The 25,269-nt window shown below is 61.7% G+C and overlaps 1 protein-coding gene across 1 annotated transcript; it reads right to left on the bottom strand.

Annotated features, from left to right (window-relative positions):
* Nucleotides 1-683: 683 nt before the first annotated feature.
* CCDC88B (coiled-coil domain containing 88B) lies at nt 684-15,651 on the bottom strand (the record flags this gene model as incomplete). Its single annotated transcript, XM_081098366.1, has 27 exons — nt 684-1,169; nt 1,902-1,970; nt 2,131-2,337; nt 2,880-3,046; nt 3,222-3,320; nt 3,615-3,760; nt 3,890-4,076; nt 4,275-4,418; nt 4,653-4,909; nt 5,403-5,543; nt 5,622-5,717; nt 6,518-6,635; nt 6,714-6,841; nt 9,937-11,040; nt 11,671-11,807; nt 11,985-12,093; nt 12,252-12,398; nt 13,303-13,461; nt 13,611-13,692; nt 13,826-13,971; nt 14,194-14,337; nt 14,417-14,500; nt 14,625-14,683; nt 14,759-14,828; nt 14,908-15,019; nt 15,155-15,297; nt 15,592-15,651. The coding sequence occupies 27 exons, from the start codon at nt 15,649-15,651 to the stop codon at nt 1,114-1,116; spliced, it is 4,371 nt and encodes a 1,456-aa protein (XP_080954492.1). The 3' UTR covers nt 684-1,113.
* Nucleotides 15,652-25,269: the final 9,618 nt, after the last annotated feature.

The raw sequence follows: 25,269 nt of genomic DNA, 5'->3' as shown, positions 1-25,269 counted from the left end.
GGGGTCCACTCCCTCCATCAGCCTCTGAAACTGGAGCTAAGAGGGAGCAGGTAGGTTATGCCCAAGGGGCTGCAGGTCACCCTGAGGAGGAGGCTGCCCCTCCCAGCTCTGCCTCCCCCACCCCCCTTTAAGGCTGCCTCACCTCAGTCTGGGCAGCCCCGCCCTACCCTGGGCAGCCCCAGGTGCTTGACTCACGTCCTGCCACCAGCCTAATTGCCCCCTTCCTGGATGTCATCCCAGATGCCTGTGTACCTCCACCACAGCCCAGCACTAGGTGACACTCCAGGCTGGGAGCTCCCTGGGGAGGGGCTCAACCCCAAGTGGGGGGCAGTAGGGGGAGACAGGAAAAAGTGAAAGGAGAGAAGAGGATGCTAGAGAGGGGAGGGCAGGTCCTCTGGCGTTTACCACCCCCAGCCCAGAGCCCACTCCCCACCTTTTAAGCAAAGGCTGAGCCCAGACCCGGGCCCCACCCACTGTAGGCTACCCAGACCCCGACCCCTCCCCACCCCCTTGGGGTACCCATGCAAGCCCAACTGGCCCCTCCTCTGAGGAAGGGGTCTGAGGAAAGCCCTTTGCTTGGGTGCCAGGCGAGGAAGCCACTGGCCACAGCCCCCACCAGCGAGGACTTGGGGCTGCAGGGGCCCTGGCACCTCAGGATGCAGCCAGTGGACACAGCACAGACTCGGGTGATTGCATTCCAGCTTTATTTCATGTCCCAGCTGCGCTCAGAGATAGGTCCAGGCCATGGGCGCTAGGGAGCAGTTCTTGGTGTCGCCCCTAGACCAGGTAGGGGGCTCTCTTGTCCACTCCTGCCTGCCTCCTTCATCTGGAGGGTCCCCCAGAAACCTCCTCCTCAGCGAGGGCCGCCTGGCAGAGCCAGAGCCCTGGCAAGGAGCTGCTAGTGGGGGCCCGCTATGCCCCCTGCAAACAGGCCTATCCCAGCTCCATCTCAGGGCCCCAGTGCCGGCCATGGCGGCCCCAGGGGCCCAGGCCTCCTTGTCCAAGGACTGGCCCCAGACGCCCCGGCTCCCCGCATTCGTGGGCTGTCTGGGACCCCCACTGGGACTCCAGCGGCGAAAGGCCCACATTCCCAAGCTTCCAGTCCATGCGGTGTCACTGGCTAAGGGAAGGGGTGAGAGGGTGTTTCTCCGGTTCCTGCACCTCGAGGCCTGGAGGGAAAGGCTCAGCTCAGGCCCGTGCCCTCGGAGGCTCCCGGCACGGACCTGGCCCACAGGCCCTCCACCCTCTGCCACCGCCCAGCCCTCCACCATTCCCTCGGCTCTCCCCCTTCCTCCCAGCTGCACCAGCCACCTGGCCGAGCCGCCATCCCTCTGCCTGGAATGCTGTTCCCCACAGATATCAACCCCACCAACTCTCACCTCCCAGTCTTTGCTCTGACTTCACCTCCCTTCCGCGGCTACCTCGAGCACCCTAATTAACTGCACCCCACCCAGTGCTCTGACCTCCTTTTCCCAGAGCATTGCCACTTCCTAATATGCCAGGAGGCCTGAGAGTAAAATACCAATGGACTTCAAAGACTCGTATGAAAAAAATAATATAAAATATCTCGTTAATGATCTTTTACACTGACTACATGTTAAAATGGCAATACTTCAGGCCTATGGAGTTAAAGAAAATGCTATTAGGTTTACCTGTCTCTTTTTGCTTTTTCTGATGAGGCCACCAGAAGGTTTGAAATGACATGCAGCTCACCTCTTATTCTATGGGACTGCTGTATAACTGCTATTTCCATGCACACTGCTTACTGTCTGCCTCCTACCCCAGAATGTGCCCGCTGCCCCCGCTAGCACAGCCCCTGGCACTGAAGGCTGGTTGTCCGGGGGGGCGGGGGGGCTGAATGAGCGCTGCCAGGGCCACGCACAGGGCAAATGCCCCCTCACCCTCTCGGCCGGCACCTGCTTCGTGTTCCGCCAGGGTCTCAGTGGAGCCATCCCATCCCATGCCAGGTCCTGGGGGGACACAAGGCAGCTACTGGGCCACAGGGACCAGGACAGAGGCAGGCAGGGCTTGTGGGGAGACACAGGGGACAGGAAGGAACCCCTCCCCCAAGGAGTCGCTGGGTCCACAGGGAGTCAGGGGCCAATGGAAGCAGGGACCCTTGTCCCTCACCTTTGCCCTGGGAGCTGGGTGCCTCCATGGGGCCCGGACGGCGTTGTCGGAATCGCTGCCTGGGGGTGTCCCCGGGGCTGAATGACTCCGAGCTTCGCCCCACTGGGAATCTGGAGCTGAGTTTCCGCCGCTGCCGGCCCGCCAGAGTTTCATCCCGCAGGCACACGGAGCTCTGGGCCCGGCGCATGGGTGCCGGGGAAGGGGACCCTGCAAGAGGCAGGGGCACGGGTATGAGAGCCGTGCAGGGAGGGGCGGGCAGAGTGAGGGGCAGCGGGCAGAGTGAGGGGCAACGGGGTGGAGCTGCACAGGGTCAGGGAGAGGAGGCTGCAGAGGCGGGAGAGGGTCTGGGTGCTGACAGGCGGCTGGCCCCTGCTGGCTCTGACACTAACTCACTCGGTGCCCCTGAGCAAGGCGCTTCCCCTCCCTGGGCCTCGGTCTCCTCGCCTGCTGACTGGAATAAATGACCTCTCACTACAGCCCCTGCGGCTCCGAGGTCCTAGGCACCGCGGCGGGTGGGTAGGACTGGTGGGTGGCAGCGCAGGCAGAAGGAGGTGGCAGACGAGAGATGCAGCTGGGATGCGGAGCAAAGCACCACCGGAACCATCTGAGGGGCAGGGGCAACAGGGAAGGCTATCGGGGCACGTGTACCAGCCGCACAGGAAGGAAGAGACCGGAGGCGTGAGCGGGTGCCAGGGTGGGGATCAAGGACACGGGGTAGGGACCATCGGTCACCTGGCCCCCAGACCCACCTGTCCCATCTGCCTCCCTGCTCTCAGAGAGCTCCATCTCTGGGGGGCCCCCCAGGCTCTCGGTGCTGCCAGCCCCACTGGCCCACAGGCGTGGCCCCCCATGGAGGGCCCCCTCCCGCCGGGGCCGCATCAGCCTCTTCACCTTGTCTGCCAGCCAGCTGCCCTTCCTGGGAGCAAGAGGGCACAAGAGGGAGTAAGGCCATGGCGGAAGGGGACAAGAGGGCCAGGCCGGGGTGCGAGGCCAGGCAAACCCTCACGGGCCCGGACCTGAGCTGGGCCAAGGTCAGAGGGCGGCAGGGCCAGGCTGGGAGGACCCCTGACTAGGGGTGAGGGGTCACTCACTTGGTCCGGGGCAGGGGCCCCGGCTCCAACACACGGTACTGGTCCATGATCTTCTCCACCAGCTTCTGCTTCTCTCGGCGCAAGGCGTTGAGCTGGTCCCTGGGAGAGGGGCGGGGGAGCAGCATGAGGCCTGGCAGGAGCAAGGCTCGGGTTCCAGCCGGCACAGCCCTGCAGCTGGCACACGGACACACGCCTGTGTGGGGTGAAACTGCCACCGCACCACCCCCGGGGGCCAGCCCAGGACCCCCCTGCATCTCTCCCCCGAACAACCACAGGTATCTCCAGGACCAGCGCCCGCTGCCCCCGCCTGCTGCCCCCGCCAACTGCCCCCACTGGCTGCCCCGCCCGCTGACCCCACCGGCTGCCCCGCCTGTTGCCCTCCAGCCCGCTCACAGGTACTCGCGCTGCTCTCGGTGCAGGTGGTCCCGGCTCTCCAGGCTGCGCTCCAGGAGCTCCCGGTTCTCCCGGCTCAGGGCCTGCACCTCGGCCAGCAGCTGCCGGTTCTCCTCTTCCTGGGCGCTCCGCAGCTCTGTCAACAGCTGTTGGGGGCAGGCAGCAGGGCAGGTGGGGGTTCAATGGGGCTCAGGGTGGCTCCCTTACATGCCCTCCACTCTGTCCCCAGCCCCCAGCCCCCTCCAACCCCACTCCAGCCACCACGGCCCTCACACCTCACACTGTGTGGTCAGCCGGCAGGCGCTCAGGTCCAGCTGCTGGTTGGACTCGCGCAGCCGCTGGCTCTGCATCTCCAGCTGCGCCCGCTCCAGCTCCAGCCGCGCCAGCCGGCCCCGCAGCTCCCCGCGTTCCCCCTGCAGCTCCCCTCGCTCCCGGGACATCTCCGCCAGCAGCTTCTGTGCCCTGTGGAGACAAGGAGAGGTACGAGGGGTGGGGGGGGAGGGGGACTTGCCCCCCAGCCTCCTGAGGGCTAGAGGGCTGTGCTAGGGAGAGGCAAAGCAGGGCCCCACAGGGACAGTGACTGACTCACCGCCAGCCCACTTCACAGAGGGCAACACTGGGCACTGTCCCAAGGGGGCTGGGCTGCGCCAGGGCTGGTACCTGTCGTGCTCACTTTGCAGCCTCCGCAGCTCCTCCTCCAGGCCCCGCTGCCGATGGCCGTCCTGCATCAGGCGCTCGCGCTCTGCCAGGAGGGCCAACTCCTGCGCCTCCACGTTGGCCTTCTGGGCCTGCAGCTGCTCGTGCCTGGGACGGACAAAGGCTGAGAGGGCTGCAGGGACCTGGGGCAGGGCAGGCAGGCAGCCGGACTGCCTGAAGCTGGAGATCTGCCGGGACGTCCCCGCACAGGCCCCTGGCAAAGGCCCCTGGCAGAACGCTGCCCCCGTGCTCCCCGCTGCCCGTGAGGCCCAGCAGTGGAGGTGGGCACCAGGGGCCAGTGCTCCGTCAGGGAGAGAGGGGCTGGGGTCTGGGGAGACTCACCGGCCCTGCAGCTCCCGGTGGGCTAGCTCCAGTGCCCGCATGTTGGCCTTGAGGTCTCGGTGCCGGGCCAGCAGCCCCTCCAGCTCGGCCTCCTGCCGCCGCTGCAGCTGGGCCAGCGCCTCGTGGTCCCGCAGCAGGGCCTGCTGCTGCCCGCGGGCTTCCTCCTGGGACCGCCGCGCGGCCTGCACCTCTTCCTCCAGCGCCCCCAGCTTCTTGTGCAGCTCCTGGCCCTGCAGCTCCAGGACAGACTTCTCAGCCTAGGGCAGAGGAGGGAGTGGGCACGGCGGGAGTGGAACCCAGGCCAGAAAGGGAGCAAGGGACAGGGGCAGGCCCGAGGACCAGGAGAGAAGGCTGTGGAGGAGGCAGAGGGCTGGATGGGGGCAGCAGGGAGCCAGAGGCCGAGGTAAATGGGCAAGGAGCGGGGAGAGGTATCATGGCTGGTGCCGGGCTGTGGAGGGGAGGGCAAGGGGCACAAGGCATGATGTGACAGACGGGGCTGGGGTGGCCCGGAGAGCGGTAGGACTACTGGCTGGCTGTGGAGAAGGGGCTGGAGACCAAGAAACATGGGCACAGACTGGGGCCTGGAGGCAGGTAGAAGGGGAAGTGAAAGTGGGCAGGGGTCGGAAGGACAGCTGCCTGGGAGCTGAGGCAGGAGAAAGGGGCAGGAAACAATACCAAAGGGGCAGGGGACCGTGGTAAGTGGGCAGGGATCGGGGGGGCGGGGGGGGCGGGCACCCAGCCACCACCCACCTGCAGGCGGCTACTGCACTCCTGCGCCTGCTGGCTCTGCAGCAGCAGCTCCTGGGCGCGCCCCTGCAGGCTTCCCAGCTGCCCCTCTAGGAGCTGCAGCTGCCCCTGCAGAGCCGTCTTCTCAGCCACCAGCACTGCATTCTGCTTGGCACAGAGGGGAGTTAGTGGCCAGGCCACTGCCCGCCTCAGCCCCCGAGCCCACCACCGTCCACCACTCACACTGCGCTCCACCTCGACGAGCCGCCCGCTCTGGGCCTCCGGGGTCTTCGGCTCAGCGCGCTCCTTGGGCTCCAGCGCCACAGGGCCCTGGCGCAGCTGCAAGGAGAGGCCCCGGGAGGTCATGCAGGGAAGTGGCAGTGCATGGTGATGGCACAGGGACCTCAACAGTGGACCCTGGCCCACAGCCCCGCACTCCTGGCTCCCGCAGCTCCATCACTCTTATCCTGCCCTTGTCGCCTTTTCTCGGTGCTACAGCTCGTGCCTGGCCCTGCTGCTCCTCCTGCAGGTCCCACTCTTCCTCTGGGCCGCAGTTTCAACATCACTTTCTCCAGAAAGCCTCCCCTGACCAACCCGACACGTGCCAGCGAGGCAGTCTGCTGGCTGCCCACTGGCCCCTGGCACCACCTGCGACAGTCACCCGTTTTCCTGCCTCTGTGCCAGGTGAACTGTGACTCCCTTGCACACGGCAGCCTGACGCTGGGCTCCACCACACCCCCGTGCTGAGCGCTGAGCCCACACACTGCAGGGGCGTCAGAAATAACGCCTGGCTTAGGACAACGACAGCAGCAATTGAGCTCACTAGGCAATAGGGAGGCGGGGAGCCAAGCGGGAAAGGCACAGCAGTCACCTCGGAACAAAGCCCCCGGTGCTGCCCCTTTGAGGAAGGGGGAGACGAGGCCCCAGAAGACCACCGGCCGTGGCAGAGTCAGCCTGACTCCCAGCACAGTGCTCCTTCCAACAGGCCCCCGAAGGAGTCACAAGGGAGCAACTGGCCAGGAACCGAGGGGCAAGACAGAGGGGCCTCGGGAGGGACAGGAGCCCATGCGCCTGGCACATCTGCACGCAGGACGGAGGGAGGGGCGGGGCGAGGCCCAGCTCCCAGGGCGAAGCCTCACCTGGAACAGCTCCTCTTCCAGCTGCAGGGCCCTCGCCTTGAGCTTCATCAGCGCCTCCTCCTTGCTGGTGGCCGCAGCCTGCAGTTCAGTTTTCATCCGCTGCTCCAGGCCCTCGTACCTGCAAGGAGACGCCTCGGCCTCTACCCCTCCTCAAGCCTCTGCCCGGCGCTCTCTGCCCCTCGAGTCACGCCCCCACCTCTTTTGCTGAAACTCTTTTTCCCGAAGAAATTCCTGGCGCTCCAGGGTCGCCTGCTCCAGCTCCCTCTGCAGACGCTCCAGCCGGACCCCCAGCTCCTGGCTCCGCACCACAGCCTTCTCCAGCTCCTGAGGACAGACAGCAGGCTCACGGCCAGAAGGACATACCACCACTGTCACCGGAGGGACAGACACAGAGGCCTGAGAGTCAGGAGACCTGGCTTTCTGTCCTTGCTCTGCCACCCTAGACCAGTGATGGCGAACCTTTTGAGCTCGGCGTGTCAGCATTTTGAAAAACCCTAACTTAACTCTGGTGCCGTGTCACGTATAGAAACTTTTTGATCTTTGCAACCATAGTAAAACAAAGACTTATATTTTTGATATTTATTTTATATATTTAAATGCCATTTAACAAAGAAAAATCAACCCAAAAAATGAGTTCGCATGTCACCTCTGACACGCGTGTCATAGGTTCGCCATCACTGCCCTAGACAAACAGCTTTAACCTTTGGGCCTCTACTCCCAGATCTGTAAAACGGAAGCAAAGCCTGGTCGCTGGGCAGCATGGGTATGAAAGAACTGAGGATTGTAAGCCTGGCAGGGCATGAGGGAGGCTCCTGGGCCGGGAGTCTTCACCTCTCGGAGCTCTTGCTTCCTGTTGTGCCCAGTGACAGGTGGAGGTGCCCTGTGTGCTGAGGCCATCCTAGCCATGAAGGAAAGAGGGGCTCAGCGGAAGCCGGTCTGGAGAGAGCCCTCAGCCACAGGGGGTGGCCACAGAAGACAGGAACTTGGTGAACACCAGGCCTAACCACAGTGGGGCTGGGAGGGGGAAGGCAGAGATGCTAGGGCCCAGGGCTCTGGCAGTTGGGCCACACCATTGCAGAATGGGGCAGGAGGCTCCGTTTGAGCTGTGGGCCCAGAGGGGAGGTAGACCAAACCATTCCGAGGTGTGGGGGCCCTGGCAGCATAAAACCACAGGGAAAGGCCAACTCCGACCAAGCAGCCTGACAAATCCTGCCTCTGATCTTCCTGGCTTAGCAAGCCCCCACCTCTCAGACCTCCCCTCAGAAGCAATGCACCTCCAGACACCTTTGCCTACTGCCTCTCACTGGAAAAACTACAAGTCCCATGATGCCCTGCTGCTGACAGCCAAGGGCTGAAGGTAAGAATGCAGGTACAATGAAGAAGAACTGAACCTCTGCCCAGAGTCCTGCTCTGCCCTCGTCCAGGCCCTGGCCACAGCCCTCAGTACCCTCTCCATTGCACCTCCTGCCCTCCACCCAGTCCAGGAGGCCCACTTGGACAACCCCCTCGGCTCCTGGTTCTCTGACCTGGCTCCCTGGTTCCCTGGCTGGTCACCTCCTCCTGCGCCACAGCCACTTACCACCAGCAAGTGCTCTGACCAGGAAATCTCACAACATTCCCCACGTGTCCTCAGCCTCTTCCACCCACTCAGTCCTCAGAGCTGGCTCTTCCAGCCCGCCCGCCCCACCCGCACCCTCACGGCCCCCCTGCTGGCATTCCCTCTCCACGGCTGCCCCGAGCGAGCTCTCCACAGTCATTACCTGACAGCATCCTGTGGGGCAGGTCGTTTTTTATTCCGGTTTCACAGGTGAGTAAACCGAGACTCAGAGAGGTTCAGTAACTTGCCAAAAGCCACAGAGCTGATAAGTAGGAGATTCGGGCCATAACCCAGGTCTGCCTGACAGCACCTCAAGTCACATCCTTCAGAACGGGCCCCAGAGACAGCCTCTCAGATTTACTCTCTTACCCACACCCCCAATTTGCACATTCCCCAGGCCCCTGCATAACGCCCAACGGCGGGGGTCAACCCAACAGTGTGCTGTACCCCGCTTCTCTCCATTGGGAGGAGGCTCGAATCCAATGACTCCTCCTTTCTGAACCTCGGTACAATATGGATGCTCAGGCCAAAGATTCGATTCCTGTCTGTGGCACTCCCTCCCCAGCACTGGCCACCGACCCCAACACCCCTCGCATTCATTGCCTCATGTCTCCTCCGAGTCCTCTGAGGGCCTTCCACATGCGGTCCTGACCACTCCTATCCAGGGCCCCACTGCCCTCATTAAAACGGCTGCAACTCCTTCCGTGGAAGGAAGATGGAGCCCTGCCCAGTAGGAACCCGGCTAAGTGAGTTGTCACCTCCTTCCCCTGCCCTCCTCGGGTTCCACCCTACAAACTCCTCCTTGCTCACTGCCATCCTCTCCCTCCTCCAGGAGGCCTCCCTCATGGGTGTGCTTCCTGAGCCAACACGGCTCCCTGCACAGTCCCGGCTCCACCCCAGATCGGGCGCGCTTCCCCGAGCCCGGGCATGCTGGCGGCCTGGTACAGGGCCTGGCCACCAGGAGACACCCGCAAACGTGCTCGAATGAATGAATAAAGGGGCTTCCAGGCCTCCTCTCTCCCCCATTTCCCGTCCAGGTCCAGCCAGCCTCACCTGCCACCTGGACCACAGGCACTGCCTCCCAGTGGCTCCAGGCCCCTGCACACCAAGGTGACGCTCCTCAAACCCGTCTCCCGCAGGTCTGCCCCACCCCCGGGGGCTCTCCCTGCCTGGGGATGGAGCACTAACACCTGAAACGCTGGCCCAGCACACCTCTCCAGCTCCCAGCCCCCTACTCCTCCTGGGCCCCTGAAAATCTTTAATGCCTTCAAGTCTTTGCATAGGCTGTTCCTTGGGATGAAATGTCCTTCCCCATCCGGTGGAATCTTGACCTTCCTCAGAGCTCTCCCCAAAGCCTCTTGCCCAACCCCAGCATCAGCTCCCTCTTCCGCAGGCCCCCCCAGCACCCTGCTCTTATAGCCGACCTGTCAAGAGCGTGAATGAGGCTCTCCCACCACTCTCTCCTTTGGTCTCCCACAAGACCCGCCAGGCAGCCATGAAGAGTACCCCCTTTCACAGAAGGAGGCACTGGGTGCAGGTGAGTGACTGCTGAGGTCAGAGAGCCAGGATTTAGACCCAGGCACCCTGGCTCCCTGCCCACACTCTTATCTGCTCCAAAGCCGCCCCATTAGAGGTGGGGGGCACCTGCCCCTTTCCCAGGCCCGGCGTGCCTTTGGAAGGCAGGAACGGACTTCGTCTTTTTATCTCCAGTCCCAGCTCGATGCTGGGCTCAGTGGCTGATGATGGAATGAATAACCCAAAACTCCAGCCACTGGCCTGGAACCCCATTTCCTGCCGCGAATGAATATAAGGACCCACATACCTCCTTGAGCGCCTGCCTCTCCCGGCGCTCCCTCTCGGCCTCCTCCAGGTGCTGCTGGCTCTGGTTCTCCAGGGCTTGCAGCCGCTCCTCTGCGGCCTCGGCCCGGGCCCGCAGCCTGGGTCCCTCGCGCTCCCACTGCCTCCGCTCTCGGCCTGCTGCCGCCAGTGCCTCGGCCAGCGCCTCCCGCTCCCGTGATGCAGCCTCCACCTCCTGTCGGGCTGCCTCCATTGCCTCCCGCAGCCGGGCCTGCTCCTGGACCTGGGCCTCTGCTTCCCCGTGGGCCTCGGCCTCTGCCCTCTGAGCCTGAGCCAGCTCCTCGGAGAGGCGAGCAGCCTCGGTGCCTCGGGCCTCCAGCCTCCGAGCCTGGACCTCCAGCTCAGCTCGGAGGGCCTCAGCCTCTCTCCTCAGCCGAGCCACCTCCTCTCTGAGGGCCTCCTGCTCTGGGTCACCACTGGTCAAGATCTCCCCTGAGACTGGTCCCTCCAAGGCCTGGGCCTCGGGAGCCATTTCCGGCTTCTGGGCTGGGTCCCTGATCACCCCCTCCAGGCGCGGTGCCTGCTCTCTGGCCTCTGTGTGCTCCTTGGGTAGCTCCAGCCTCTGGCCAGGGCACTGCTGCTCCTCCAGCTGCACGTGGAGGCGGGGCTCTGTGGGTTCCGGCTGGCTCTCAGGGACTTTGGGCATGGACTCCCCAGTCTCTTCTCCCAACAACAGCTGGGCCTGAACTCGGATCTCTGGACCCTGAGGTGGGGCCGCAGAGGCAGGGGTCTGGAGAGGGGCTCCGTGGTCAGCCTCCTCCAGGGACTCCTGTGTCTCTACAGAGGGGCCTGACTCCTGAGGCGCCAGGTCCAAGGTCTGGGGGGCCATGGCAGCCGTCGGAAGGGGCTGCGTCACTTGAGGGTCGGAATCAGATGTCGGGGGACACCCAGCTGACGCCCTGGGGGCTGAGTCTGATGCTGGGGGAGCCACGTCCAAGGCCTGAGGGTCTTCATCCCCCTCATGGCCAACCAAGCCCTGGGGACCATGGCCTGAGGCCGGGCAGGTCTGGGGAGCCACAAGCAGCGCTGGAACCATGGCGTCCTCACTCCGCTCCTCCAGCAGGGGGCGCTGAGGGCACATGAGAGGGAGGGTCAAGCCTAGCGGTGCCACCAGGAAGGGCCACAGTGGTTCTCAACCTTCCTAATGCCGCGACCCTTTAATACAATTCCTCATTGCCCTAACCAATTTCGCTCAGTGGATAGAGCATTGGCCTGCAGACTCAAGGGTCCCAGGTTCGATTCCGCTCAAGGGCATGTACCTTGGTTGCAGGCACATCCCCAGTAGGGAGTGTGCAGGAGGCAGCTGAATCGATGTTTCTCTCTCATCGATGTTTCTAACTCTCTATCCCTCTCTCGTCCTCTCTGTAAAAAATCAATAAAATATATTTTAATACAGTTCCTCATGTTGGGGTGACCCCCAACCATAAAATTATTTTCGTTGCTACTTCATAACTGTAATTTTGCTACTGTTATGAATTGCAATGTAAATATCTGATATGCAGGATGTATTTTCATTGTTACAAATTGAACATAATTAAAGCATAGTGATTAATCATAAAAACAATATGTAATTATATATGTGTTTTCCGATGGTCTTAGGCAACCCCTGTGAAAGGGTCGTTCGACCCCCAAAGGGGTCGCGACCCACAGGTTGAGAACCGCTGACCCAGGCGGATGGTTGGGGAAGGGACTCGCTCACCTGGCCACCTGGCTGCCCTTGCAGCTCCTGCAGCAGCGCTCGAAGCTCCCGATTCTCCCGCTCCAGGGTGCGCAGCTGCCCGGCCTCTGCCTCCCTCACTTCATCATGTATCGAGGGGGCCGCTCCTGGCAGGGGTGCTGGGGCGTGTGAGATGAGGTCAGGACCCCTCCCCACCCTTAGTCCTGCCACACTCCCACCTACACCCCCAGAGGCCTGGGGGGAGGGGGTGAAGTCAGGAGCCGTCTCCACCACAGCTGCAGGGACACACGGAGCCCCAGCCCCAGCCCCAGCCCCTCCACCGGGGCTCCACTCACACTCCCCAGGCGAGCCCGGCGGCGGCTCCAGGCTCCGCTGAAGCTCCAGCTCCAGCTCCACGTTCTCCTCCACCAGCTGGTCCACCTGATGCCGCAGAGAGTCCAGCTCCTGGGGGTAGGGCAGGCAGGGTCAGACACGCCCTCCCCACAGGCCCAGGCCCAGGCCCCGTGTGTGGGCGAGAGGACCAGCAAAGAACACTAGGAGAAGGGGTCCCGGGGTCACTAGGGAACCCTGGGGGACCATTGGGGTCACTCTGGCAAGCTCACCGCGTGAGCCTCGCCCAGCCGGGTCCGCAGAAGCAGGTTCTCGCGCTGGGTCTCATGCAGCCGAGCACAGCGCTCTTGCGCGGCCTCCAGCTGCTCCTCCAGCAGGGCCTTCGAGGCCTCCAGGGTCCCAGAGAGCGCCCGCTCCTCCTGGGGTGAAGGGGGGACACAGGGCCAGTGGTTCCTGTGCCGGGGCACCCAGGGCCCCAGAGCCTGTCTCTCCTCCCCCACCTGACCCCACATCTGCCCCTTCCAGGTGCCACTTCCCTAGCACCTGGCCCCTCCCCTTCTCCCCAGAAACCGCCTTCCAAGGTCGCATCCTGTCGGGACCTGCTCATCAGCCCCCACTGCTAGGGACTCTCTCCAGACACCCCCTCCCCTACACTTGGCCCCGCCCCCTCCCCAGGACCTACCCTTACCCACAAGCCCCACTTTCCCCTCCATCTGCCCCATCGCCCAGAGAGCCTTTACCCAGACACCACCTCACCCATTTCTCCCAGCCATGACGTAACCTCGGTAAGGCCTGAGCCTCCCTTTTCCAAGCCCCAATGTGCTCCTCCTTACCCTCTCCCCTGCAGGCCCCGCCCCCGCAAGCCCCACCCTCCCAGGCCCCGCCTCCCGGCTCACCTCCAGCAGGCCCCGCCCCTCGCAAGCCCCACCCTCCCAGGCCCCGCCTCCCGGCTCACCTCCAGCAGGCCCCGCCCCCCGCACGCCCCACCCTCCCAGGCCCCGCCTCCCGGCTCACCTACAGCAGGCCCTTGCAGGCCCCGCCCCTCGCAAGCCCTACCCTCCCAGGCCCCGCCCCTCGCAAGCCCTACCCTCCCAGGCCCCGCCTCCCGGCTCACCTCCAGCAGGCCCTTTGCAGGCCCCGCCCCTCGCAAGCCCTACCCTCCCAGGCCCCGCCTCCCGGCTCACCTCCAGCAGGCCCTTTGCAGGCCCCGCCCCTCGCAAGCCCTACCCTCCCAGGCCCCGCCTCCCGGCTCACCTCCAGCAGGCCCTTGCAGGCCCCGCCCCTCGCAAGCCCCACCCTCCCAGGCCCCGCCTCCCGGCTCACCTCCAGCAGGCCCTTGCAGGCCTCGGCTGCCTGCAGCCGCTCCCGGTAGCGTCGCAGCTCCTCCTGCAAGCGGGGCAGGCGGCCGGCGCGCTCCCGCAGCGCCTCTGCCTCCTCGCGGTACAGCTGGGCCCGCTTGGCCGGTCCCGACAGCGCCTGGGTCTGGGCCAGACGGTGCGGCGTTGGGAACGGCCAGCCGCAGCCACAGGGATTGGGGACGTGAAGGAGCCCGGGTAGAGGGGGCAGTGGGACGCGGGAGGTGCTGGGGAAGGTGAGGAAAGGTGGCGATGGCAGGGAGCACCTGAACGCACCTCCTGGCGGAGCCTTCGAATTTCGGCCTCTAAGCCCTGCACCTCCTCCTGGGAGTCCAGCAGCAGCTCGGCCTTCTCCTCCCTGGAGGAAGGAGACGCTGGAGGGACCTGGGGACCAGCAACCCTTCCCAGGCCTGGTCCAACCCATATGCAGGGGGCTGCCCAGGCCTAAGCTACCCCTCTCCCTCGGGCCTCTTCCGAGCCTGCGCACTCACAGCTCCTGGCGCAGGCGGCGCAGCTGGGCCTTGGTGTCGGCCAGCTGCAGGGCCAAGTGGTTGGAGGAGCCTTCCAGAGGGGTCCCAGCAGGAGCCTCAGGCAACAAGGGGGCTGGCTCTCGCTCCAGCAGCAGCTCAGCCAGCCGCTGTGGGAGGTCAAGGGTCAGGGGTCAGAAGTAACCCACTCTATTCTCCCCCCACACACACACCGTCACCACAAGCTGAATTTGGCTCTTACAGCCCTGTCAGGCAAAGACCCCCCAATCCCACACCTGGGCCTCAACTCCCAGCTCCGCCACACACCTGGGTCCCCGCGGTCCTCCCAGGCCTCCGCCTGGCCCTCTACACCGTGCCCCTGCTGCCCCCACCTGGGCCCCCACATCACGCTCCCGTGCCAGTCTCAGTAGTGTCCCCATCAGGCTCCGGGACAGCATCTCCAGTTCCGCGGGTGCCAGCTCCCCAGGCTCGGGCCCAGCCAGTGCCAGCACCATGCCCGCCCCAGGCTGGGTCACCTGGGTGGGTAGGGAAAGCAGTTCAGCTTAAGAAGTTGGAGGCAGGGTGTCCCCAGGTAGTGCAGATCCAAAGCCATACCTCCTGTATAGCCGCCGCCAGCTCGCTCTGCACCTCCAGGCTGAGGCCCTGGATGTGGCGGATAAAGAGTTCCCGGTGCTCGCACTGCAGGGGAACAAGTTGGGGGGGGGGGGGGGGTGAGGGCTGGCATGAGCCTCCCACCTCTGCAGCCAAAGCTGGGCCCCACCCTGCCCGTTCACCTGCACCCACCCTGCCTGCTCCCGCTCACCTGCACGGACGCCCCCAGCAACAGCCGAAGGATGCCTTCCAGCTCCTCCACCGCCTCCTCTGCAGGGCACAAGCCACAGGGGTTAACAGGCCGCAGGAGGGGTAGACGCAGGAAAGGGGGGTGGGAGAGGGTACCTGAGAAGGGGTCAAACCCCAGTGCCTGAAGGTCTGGGGGTGCCGACAGGATCAGCAGCTGCAGCTCCTCCTGAGGGTACAGAGGGGGGAGATGAGACGGGCCTTCCTGTGGGGGCTCCAGGCTCAGCCTCCCTCTCCCAGATCCTCACCTGGTAGAAGTCCCTCAGTCGGCCCCACAGGTGGTTCAGGTTCCACACCCTACTGGCTGCCGGATCACCATGGTCCCTGATCACCCGAGGGCCCCCTCGGGAGCTAGGGGCACTGTGGGCACAGGGAGCCATTGGTTGGAAAGGGACTCAAGGACCCACCTCCCCTCAGCCAGGCTCCGCCCCCAGACCGCAGGCTCTGCCCACCAGCCTGTCTTGTCCCCTCCCCGCAGACCTTGAGGCCCCTTACATGATGCCCAGCACCCGGAGGAGCAGGGCCCCATCGCTGAGACGCAAGAACCTCTTCTCGGGACAAAGGGGCCTCTCTCCTTCCTCCTCCTCTTCCTCCTCAGGCTCCTCCGCCTCTCCCACCAGCCCAGCCAGTCCCAGCGCCTGTGGGAAGCAGAGAGGTCAGCTGGCCCAGGTGAAGCCCCCATCAATAGAGTGAATCCTGAGCCCCTTGGCCAGCTCCCTGAGCCCACAGAGCCCCCTTCTCACCAAATCCCTGAATGTCCCTGGGCCCCAAGATCTGGACCCCTTTTCCTGCCTCACAGCTGCCTGGACTTCAGCCCCACATTTAAGTCCAGCCCCCTCAGTCCCCATCTCTGCCCCATTCTCCCCACCCCAACACCAGCCCCTCCCTACTGCTCACTTCCCCTCCCCACCGCCTTCCCCCTGCCGCCTCACCCAGGTGGCCAGGCTCCCACTCAGGAAGTCTCTGAGTCTGGGTCCCTTGCCCCCGTCCATGACAGGTCAGGGTGTTGGTCGCGCTGTGGCAGCTACACCTGCCCTGAGAGGAAGAGGAAGTCCTCGGGTGGGGGATCCCGGGCCTAGCCACAGACACCCTGTACAGCTTCCTCCTTCCGGGTGCAGGCTGGCCTGTGCACCCCCAGAGTCCTTCCTCTGCCCCCACTTCGCCAAGCTGCACCCTCCCAGCGTCTCCCGCAGGGACTGAGATTCACAGGGCACGCGGGGCCCCCAGAGCACGGCCCCCCGCTCTCCTGGCTCCACGGGCAATGGCAGGTGAGTCTCCGCCTCTCTGGGCCTCTGTTTCCCAACTTGAAACCCGAGAGGGTGACCTCGGCCTTGCACCTTCCAGAACCCCTCAGGGGGCCCCAGCCTTACGGGGTGAGTCGGGGTGCCCACAGCTGCAACTTCTCATTTGCTGGCTTCTCTTCCCCTTGGTGTTTCCCCAGCTTACCCAAACTGTCGCCCAACTCGTGAAGCCTGGCTCCATGCCACCTCCCCGGAGGCCCCCTCTGGCCCCACCCGATACTCTGTGCGCACTGGGCTGAGACAGGACGTCGGGACCACGGGCAGGTGACCTCCCGGGCTCAGTGGCCCGTTTGTGAGAGAAGTGGGTGGGGCTCCTGAGGGGAGCGGTTCGATGCAGAGACCAGCAGCATCGTCTCTGAGACCAACAGGCAGGGCCTCTCCGTGGCGCACTGCTCTGTACGCGCCTCATTCGTTCACCAGTGCTGGGCACTGCGACGGAAGAATAAGCCACATGGTCCCTGGGGAGACCGCTACCACAGGTCACACTGTGACGTGCAGCGATAGGCGCATGGATGGGGAAGGGACTTCGCTTCAGGAAAGGCATCCGGAGAGGGCTCAGCAATGAAAGTGGAAAAAAATTAAAATACTAAACAAAAAAACTTAAATTAAGAAAATAAGTGGCCCTCGCGGGTTTGGCTCAGTGAGTAGAGCGTGGCCTGCGGTCTAAAGGGTCCTGGGGCAGAGGAGGAAACACTCAGGGAGGTAACGTCCCAACGTCACTCGGCTGTGAAGCAGCAGGACCAACCGGAGGAAGGCAGTGGGGCCAGGGCGCCGAGTCGCTCAGGACCGAGGTGAGCAGGTGCGACCGGCAGCGGGAAGCCACGCAGGGTGGTTGGCAGGAGAGCCGTCTAACCCCGAGGTGCACCAAGGAGGTCACCCTCTCAGGGCGTCGTCCTGAGGATCCCTGAGCGGGTACCTGGCTCCATCGTCCCTTAAATGCTCCTGGGTGGTTCATACATCAGGGGTCCGTCCCAATTGGGCCCCCTGTGAATTTACTTCTGTTTGGATCCCGCCCCCCCGCGGCCTCCAGCCCAGGCAGTCTCCTGGGGCCTCTGCTGGGGTTAGCCAAGCGTCACCACCGGCCCATCTCCGAGCCACAGCCTTCCTCGGCCTCTGAGGCAGAGGCCGTGTCGCAATTGCTCTCACATCCGTCACTCCAGACATGCCTGGCTGCACCCCGGTCTGGCTCTCTGACCTGGTTCAGCTGAGTCAGGCCCAAGGAGACGGGCTCCCTCATCCCCTGACACGTGGGTCCTGGGATTCCCAGGTTCGCTGTTGAGGGACGTTCATCAGAGCCTGGCAGTGGTCCCTTCCCTTGAATAAATTTTTCCTTCGAAGAAGTTTTCAGATACCTGATCAAAAATGTCAAGACTGCATAAGGGCATAGAAAAACAATCAAGTCTTCCCCTCAGCACTTCCAACGCCCCCTCCCCGCCCACCCCCCCACCCCACCCCCGTTCTCGATCCCCCCTTCACGTTTTCTGGGTCCCTCTGTAACGGGTGGCTGCAGCCACACCTACAGCTGGGCACCTCCCTGTTGTGCAGTATCTTTTGCACTCTGCTTCACTGCTGTTCAGGACCGTCGGCCTTGGCCCTGATGGCTGTGTGCATCCTAGCAAGCTGCTACCCCAGCACCATTGAAACCAGCGGTCGCCAACCTTTCAGGCCTCACGGACCACCAGTGGTCCACGGACCCCCCAGGTGGCGACCGCAGATTTAAACTGTCTCTTGTTGACAAATATTTTACATATTTGCATCTTTGCTGTTGCTACAGTGCCATAGTAAGTGCCCTCCTCAGAAGGCTTTTTCTGGCAGGTTTTAAGGGAGTTCGAGGCATGGAGGCCCAAGAAGTAGATGAAAAGCAGAGAAAGATGCAGACAATGGACAAGGTAGTCAGTCTGCAGCCGCTGTCTCCCTGCTCTCCCCGCCCTGGGGCTCGGCGTCCCATCTGCACAGCAGGGGGTGGGGGCGGGGTAGGGAGGACTCTGTCTCCCAGTTCCCTTCTGGTTTGAGTTCTCTGAGAGCCAGGGTCCGATCCTAAGGCCAGAGCAGAGGACTCTGGGGCTGGAGGAACAGGGCTCACGGAGGCCAGGGTAGGTGGTGGCCTGGTCCAGCCAGAGCTCTGGACAAACAAGGGCTGAGTCAGAGAGCGGCGTTTTCTCCCAGAGCCCCGCCTGGCACCCCAGCAATGGAAGGGAGGGGGGGAGCTGCAGCTCCCTAACCAGATGGGGCAGGGCCCCAGGCTCAAAAACTAAAACAGCTTCCAGGGCCTTCTGGTCTAGAGTCTGGGGGGCTCCCTCCCCCACCACCCAAGTGTCTGAGACTGATGGGGTGGGGTAGGAGGAGGCAGTGGAAGCCAAAGCCAGGGAGGGCGGGGCCAGGGCCAAGTGCCCAGTGCCAGGCCAGGTGCCCAGGGACTCGGGGTGTGGCCTGCAAGAACTGGGCCCTAGCAGCTGAAAACATCCCAGCCCCCACTGCCTGCCACTTGGCCAGCTCTCCCTTCCTGCTCTCCCCAGGGCACCCCACACTTCTAGGGGACCTTGCCCTGTCTCCCCCTGAGCCTTTTACCAAAGCTGGGATGCTGGTACCGGCCCTCCTCTAGGCAGCCTCCACCCAGTGCCCAAGGAGTCGTTTGAAAATATTAGCTGGTCATGACCCTTCCCATCCTAAACCCTCCAGTGGCTCCTCCCTGTACTTTGTGGGGGGTTTTTGGGGGGGGGGGGGCGGGAGTATTTGTTTGTTTTTTAATGTTACTTACTTACTTATTTATTTTTAAATAATCCTCACCCAAGCATATTTTTCCATTGATTTTTAGAGAGACTGGAAGGGAGAGAGAGAGACAGAGAGAAACACTGAAGTGAGAGAGACACATCGATTGGTTGCCTCCTGCATGCCCCTGACCAGAGCCGGGAGCCTGCAACCGAAGTATGCGCCCTTGACTGGAATCGAACCCGGGTCCCTTCAGTCCACAGGCTGACGTTCTATCCACTGAGCCAAACCAGCTAAGGCTCATCTCCCTTTAACTAGTATAATGAAGAAGCTGATACACAGACGGGCTGAGTCACTTGCTGAAGGCCACACAGCCAGGAAGTCGTGGCGCCAAGATGCAGAAGGCAGACAAACAAACGGTTTTGAACAAATGAATTCCTATTTCAGAAATAAGAAAAGTGAAATGCAAAGGGGCTTGGGTGTAAGTAGGGCATCTGAGGGTAAACCCAAAGCCTCAGGCCCTGAAAGTTGCGTCATCTCCCCTCCGCTGCCTTGTTGCCCTCTGGTGGGAGAGCAAGGCTGGAGCCAGCACCTTGTTTGCAAGCAAGAGGAGACCCATCGCCAAGCCCTGAGGCTGCCAGCCTCCCTGTAATTAAAGACACACAGTAAGACAGCTCCAAGGCACTGTTAATATCCATTAAGCCAGCAAACATCAATCCAGAGGGTGACACTGGGGCTGGCAGAAGGTGGGGAGAGGTGTGCACGCACACACGTCGCCGCCCGCAGCCCTCAGAATGGCCTCACAGTTTCCAGAGGCCAATAAAACTGCCACCGTCCTTCCTGTCCTTCCGCGGGCACGCTGGCCTCGGGAACACGCCCCGAGGAAGCAGCCCAGCAGGAAACACAAACAGAATGTGTCTGAAGCTGCCCTCCTCCCGGAGACAACGAGATGTCCACCAAGAGAACCCAACTGAGCCACGGCTTGTGGACAAAACCCTTCGCTGCCTTCACCTGGTCTGCTCAGGCCGGACCTCTCCGTCTTTCTCACTCAGGACTCAGCCCAGGCTGTTCCCGCGCCTGATCACCCTTCCCACCTCCGTGTACGTGGCTGTCTGTCCATCTTTTGTCACAGCCAGACCTCATTTCCCTCCCTGACTGCATGGTGTGCGGGGTGTGTGAGACCCTGATGTGACTGTGGGAGGCACAGGGGCAAGCAGAACCCCCGCGTCTGAACTCGCCTTTCATACCTACACGAGGTGCGCACAGCGCTCAGAAGAGACGAGCAGCTTCATCCTGGGAGAAGCCACTGGATTATTGATCCTTCTTTGTAGCGGTGATGGTTGCACAGCTTGGTAAATAGACTATAAACCACCAAATTGTACACTTTCAACCAGTGAATTTTCTGCCCTAACCGGTTTGGCTCAGTGAATAGGATAGAGCATCGGCCTGAGGACCAAAGGGCTCGTGTTATATTCTGGTCAAGGGCACGTACCTTGGTTGCAGGCTCCTCCTTGGGCCCTGGTCAGGGCTCGTGCAGGAGGCAACCAGTTGATGTGTTTCTCTCACATTGATGTTTCTCTCTGTCTTTCCCTCTCTCTTCCACTCCCCCTAAAAATCCATGGAAAAATATTCTCGGGTGAGGATTAACAAAATAATAATAATAATATTATTTTAATAATAATTAAAAGTTATTAATAATAATAATTAATAATAATAATAATAATGTAAATAACAATAAATCTAAAAAAACAAGTGAGGTTTCTGATACATGAATTATATGTTATAAAAACTCCATCTCTAATGAATCTGAGGGTGTGGCCCACGTGGACTAGTTCGGGGAAGGGACGGGGAACAGGCTGTCACCTTCAGCCAACAGGACCGACCTGGGGCCTTGATGGTTAGAGCACGTGGGGCCGGGTAGGAAAGGGAGGGGTGTCTCAGGTGGTGAACATTGTCGGGGAGATACTGGAGAGGCAGAAGCTAGAGGACCCACAAGCTAAGGAACTGAGGTGACTATGGAGACCAAGGCTGCAGGGACAGCGGCTCGGAGAGGGGTCAGTGGGTATGAGGAGCACAGGGATGCGGGACAGCTTAGCATGTGCCCCCCAAGCCTGATGGGAGCAGCAGGGAAGTGACACTGTCCCCTGGGAAGCCTTGGATCCCCACGGTCCCTCTGCTCCGGCACAACCCCCCTACCCCACCCCGTGGCTTGCTGCTCACCAATATCCTTTCTCCCTTAGTCACACACCCCGGGTTTTCAGGTAGACACATGGCAGCCTGGAGCAAAGGCGACATTTCCCAGACTCTCCTAGTCGGTGTGGCCACGCGAATAGCTCTGCCCAAGGAGATACGAGTGGAAAGGATGGGGCGGCTTCCAGGACACGGCAAAGCCAGCTGACACGGGTCTCTTATCTCCCTCCTGCTGGCTGGCCCATGACTGTGGTGGCTGGAACTCTAGTGACAGCGCAGCCCAATGGAAGGAGCGCGGGTCCCTGACCCCCTGAAGCGGCCACAGCAGCCCTAGACTGCTGGCCTCCCCACTGAGTGTCTGTGAGCCACGCCTGTCTTCAGTCACGGTCCTTACGTCACTCTCCAGCAAACCCAATTCTACTTCAGAGCCACTGCCGTCCATCTCAGGCCGACACAGTGGGACCAGCACCAGGACGCTGGGGGAGGAGAGCTGTCCCTCTCCCTCCCTCTCCTCACTGCGTTACTCCCCCCCAAGCCTGTGCTGTGGTCCCGCGCTCCCCACCCTGAGCAGGGCACCTTACCTGTGTCGAGTAAAGATGATTCCCAGCTCAAGCAGGGATTGATGCGACTGTAAATAGGACGGCAGCCGGCCGTGGCTCAGTGGTTGATCGTAGACCTACGAACCAGGAGGTCACAGTTCAATTCCCGGTCAGGGCACAGGCCCAGGTTCCGGGCTTGATCCCCAGTTGGGGGTGTGCAGGAGGCAGCTGACCAATGATTCTCTCTCATCACTCATGCTTCTGTCTCTCTCTCCCTCTCCCACTCTGAAGTCAATTATATATATACTAGAGGCCCGGTGCACAAAAATTTGTGCACTTGGGGGGGGGGCGGGGAGAGGGGGTCCCTCAGCCCGGCCTGTGCCCTCTCGCAGTCTGGGACCACTCGGGAGATAACAACCTGCTGGCTTAGGCCTGCTCCCGGGTGGCAGAGGGCAGGCTCAATCCCTAGGTGCAGCCCCTGGTCGGGCTCAGAGCAGGGCCAATTGGGGAGTTGGGGTGCCTTCCCCTGTCATGCACAGAGCAGGGCAGATTGGGAGGTTGCGATGCCACCCTCAGTCACGCTCAGGGTAGGGCCGATTGGAGGGTTGGGGCGTTGCCCCCTGTCACGCACTGAGCAGGGCCCATTGGGGGGTTGGGGCTCCGTACCCTGTCACGCACAGAGCAGGGTCAATCAAGGGGTTGGGGAGCTCCCCCCTGTCATGCACAGAGCAGGGCCAATCAGGGGGTTGAGGAGCTCCCCCCTGTCACTCACAGAGTAGGGCCGATAGGGGAGTTGGGGCACCGCCCCCTGTCACACTCAGGGCAGGGCGGATCAGGGGGTTGGGGCGCCGCCACTGTCACATTCAGGGCAGGGCCGATGGGGAGGTTATGGCTCTACCCCGTCACACACAGAGCAGGGCCCGTGGGGGGGGGGGGTTGGGGCACCGCACCCTGTCACACACAAAGCAGGGCTGATCAGGGGGTTGAGGCGCCGCACCCTGTCACACACAGAGCCGCAGGGCGATCAGGGGGTTGGGGAGCTCCCCCGTATCAGGCACAGAGCGGGGCTGATCAGGGGGTTGGGACGCCTTCCCCTGTCACAAACAGAGCAGGGCAGATAGGGAGGTTGTGGCCCCGTCCCCTGTCACACACAGAGCCGCAGGGCAATCAGGGGGTTTGGGCGCTGCCCCCTGTCATGCTGATCCTGGTGCCAGGAGGCCTCTCGGCTCCACTGATCCCGGTGCTGGGAGGCATATTACCCTTTTACTATATAGGATAGAGGCCTGGTGCATGGGTGGGGCTGGCTGGTTTGCCCTGAAGGGTGTCCTGGATCAGGGTGGGGGTCCCCACTGGGGTGCCTGGCTAGCCTGGGTGAGGGGATGATGGCTGTTTGCAGCTGATCACACACCCTTCAGGGTGGGGGTCCCCACTGGGGTGCCTGGCCAGCCTGGATGAGGGGATGATGGCTGTTTGCAGCTGGTCACACACCCTTCAGGGTGGGGGGTCCCCACTGGGGTGCCTGGCCAGTCTGGGTGAGGGGCTGAGGGCTATTTTCAGGCCGACTGAAGCTCCCAACTGCTCCTTTTACTCTTTTTTTTATTATTCTGGGCCAGCTTTAGCTCTGGCTCCAGCTCTGAGGCCTCTGCTGCTGAAAGAAGGTATCTGGTTTGTTTCGGTTCTATAATCGAAACACTGTATAACTCCAGCTCTGAGATCCTGGCCTCTCTGAAAGCAGGTTTCTGGGGTTTTGTTTAGCTTCTATATTTGTTACAATGTTTCTTAAACTGCAGGCTCAGAGGCCTGCAGCGGCAGGCGGGGAACATTGCAGTCCTCCGTCACTGAAGCAAGCAAGCCTCATGTTAGTTTCAAGCTGCCTGGCTGCCGGCCGCCATCTTGGCTGGCAGTTAATTTGCATATCTCACTGATTAGCCAATGGGAAGGGTAGCGGTTGTGTGCCAATTACCATGTTTCTCTTTTATTAGATAGGATATATATATATTTTTTTTTTTTTAATTAGAATGGCAGATTGCTCCGCATACCCATTAACACCAAGAATCAAGCGTTCACACAGACGTGACCCTATCGTCTCCAGAAGTTATACAAACACACATGTGTGCCCACACACACATTTTCTCTGTCAGATGTCACTCCCGGGCGCCTGAGTGGCCAAACCCCAAACTCCGCCAGCAGGGTCTATTGCCTTGGGGCCCGCAGCCTCCAATGCTTCGATCATGGCACCGCGTGGCTACAGCCTGGTCCAGGCCAGGACCCCTCCAGCCCACTCTTTCTCTCAGAAGCTCAGGTTTGACTCTCGGGCCTGGCAAACATTCCCCCTGGAGACATCTTCCCAGATCCTTAGGTGCGACACCAAATAACATATGGAGGCTCCAGGGACCTAGAGGCTATAGACAGCAAGAGAGCCACTAGCCCATTATACTGATGAGGAAACTGAGGCACAGTCACAAAAATGCTCAGTGCCAGGACTGAGCTTTGACCTCTCTCTCCCCTCCTAGCGCTTTCCCCACCGACATGTGGGCTGCAGGGGTTCTTTTTATTTTTTCTATAACCGCTTATTGGGCATTTACTGTGCGCTAGGCACTGTGCCGGATATTCTACATAAATTGTCTCATTTGTTCCCCACTACGTCCCTGTGAAGTGGGCTGGACTTTTCTCACTTTAAAGATGAGGGAAGTGGGGTCAAGGGAAACTAACGCACCTGCCCAAGATCCCCAGCTTCTCGGTAGCAGGTCAGCATTCGCAGCCTGGAGGTCTCGGCCCAAAGCCTGGTGGCCCTGCTCTGCTTGAGGCTCCCGGACAGGGGTGGAGGGCTCGCCTGGAGTTCCTGGAAGGACTTCAGGGATCCCATGAAACCGTTAAGGAACACGTGGGTATCCATGTGTGCACATGCACACACGTGTGCAAGCATGCATTTTCTAAGGGAAAGGGCATTGCTCTTAGCAGCACTTCAAAGGAACTCGACTTAGAAAAGGCCCAGGACCACTGACCCCGAGCAAAACCCTTGGCCTGTGGGTCAGCGTTGCTGTCCTGGGCAGGTCACGACAGGAGGGGAAGTTTTACTTGGAGATATGTTTCAGGGTGGGGCGTAGGTTGGTTGATTTTTAAAAAAAAACATGTTTATATTTATTTCAGAGAGGAAGGGAGAGCGAGAGATAGAAACATCAATGATGAGAGAGAATCATTGATTGGCTGCCTCCTGCACGCCCCAAACTGGGGATGGAGCCTACAACCTGGGCATGTGCCCTGACCAGAAATTGCACCCATGACCTCCTGGTTCATAGGTCGGTGCTTAACCACTGCGCCACACCGGCCGTGCTGGTTAGGTGATTTTAACGTTTCCCCTTATCTACAGGCCTGAAGCCTGGCCTGCCCACCAGCAGCCCGGCCATATTCTCTTGTCATGCGATAGTTGATCTGGGGCCTTCAGCCCCCAGAGCAGCTCACAGGGCGCTGCCCACCCCAGCAAGCTGGGCCATATGGCCAGCAGCCAGGGCCACTGAGGCCAAAGCCCCATCTCCACCCACACCCAACGGTCAGCCTGCTGTCCAAAGGGGCCACCTGAGCCCTGGAACCCCCTCACCCAGCCTAAAGGCCCAGCCAGTGGCAATAAGGACCCTTCCTCTCAGGGGCCTTGCTGGGCCTCGGCCAGGAGGGGAGGAAACAGAGGCAGCTGAGGGGCAGTGATGGAGGCTGGGCGTGCCTATTGGCAAGCAGCTGCCAGGGCGACAGGTCTGCTGCCGGGAATGGGGCACCAGCTCCCGACGCGGACGCTCCCTCCCCCTGGAGTTCAAGACCAAGCACTGGGACGCACACAGGTGACTGCAGGGGGCGGGCACTAGGCCTGTTTCCTCCT

Source organism: Myotis nattereri (assembly GCF_964212035.1).
Source record: "Myotis nattereri genome assembly, chromosome: 9".
Lineage (NCBI taxonomy): Eukaryota > Metazoa > Chordata > Mammalia > Chiroptera > Vespertilionidae > Myotis > Myotis nattereri.
This window is presented reverse-complemented; position numbering and strand designations above follow the sequence as displayed.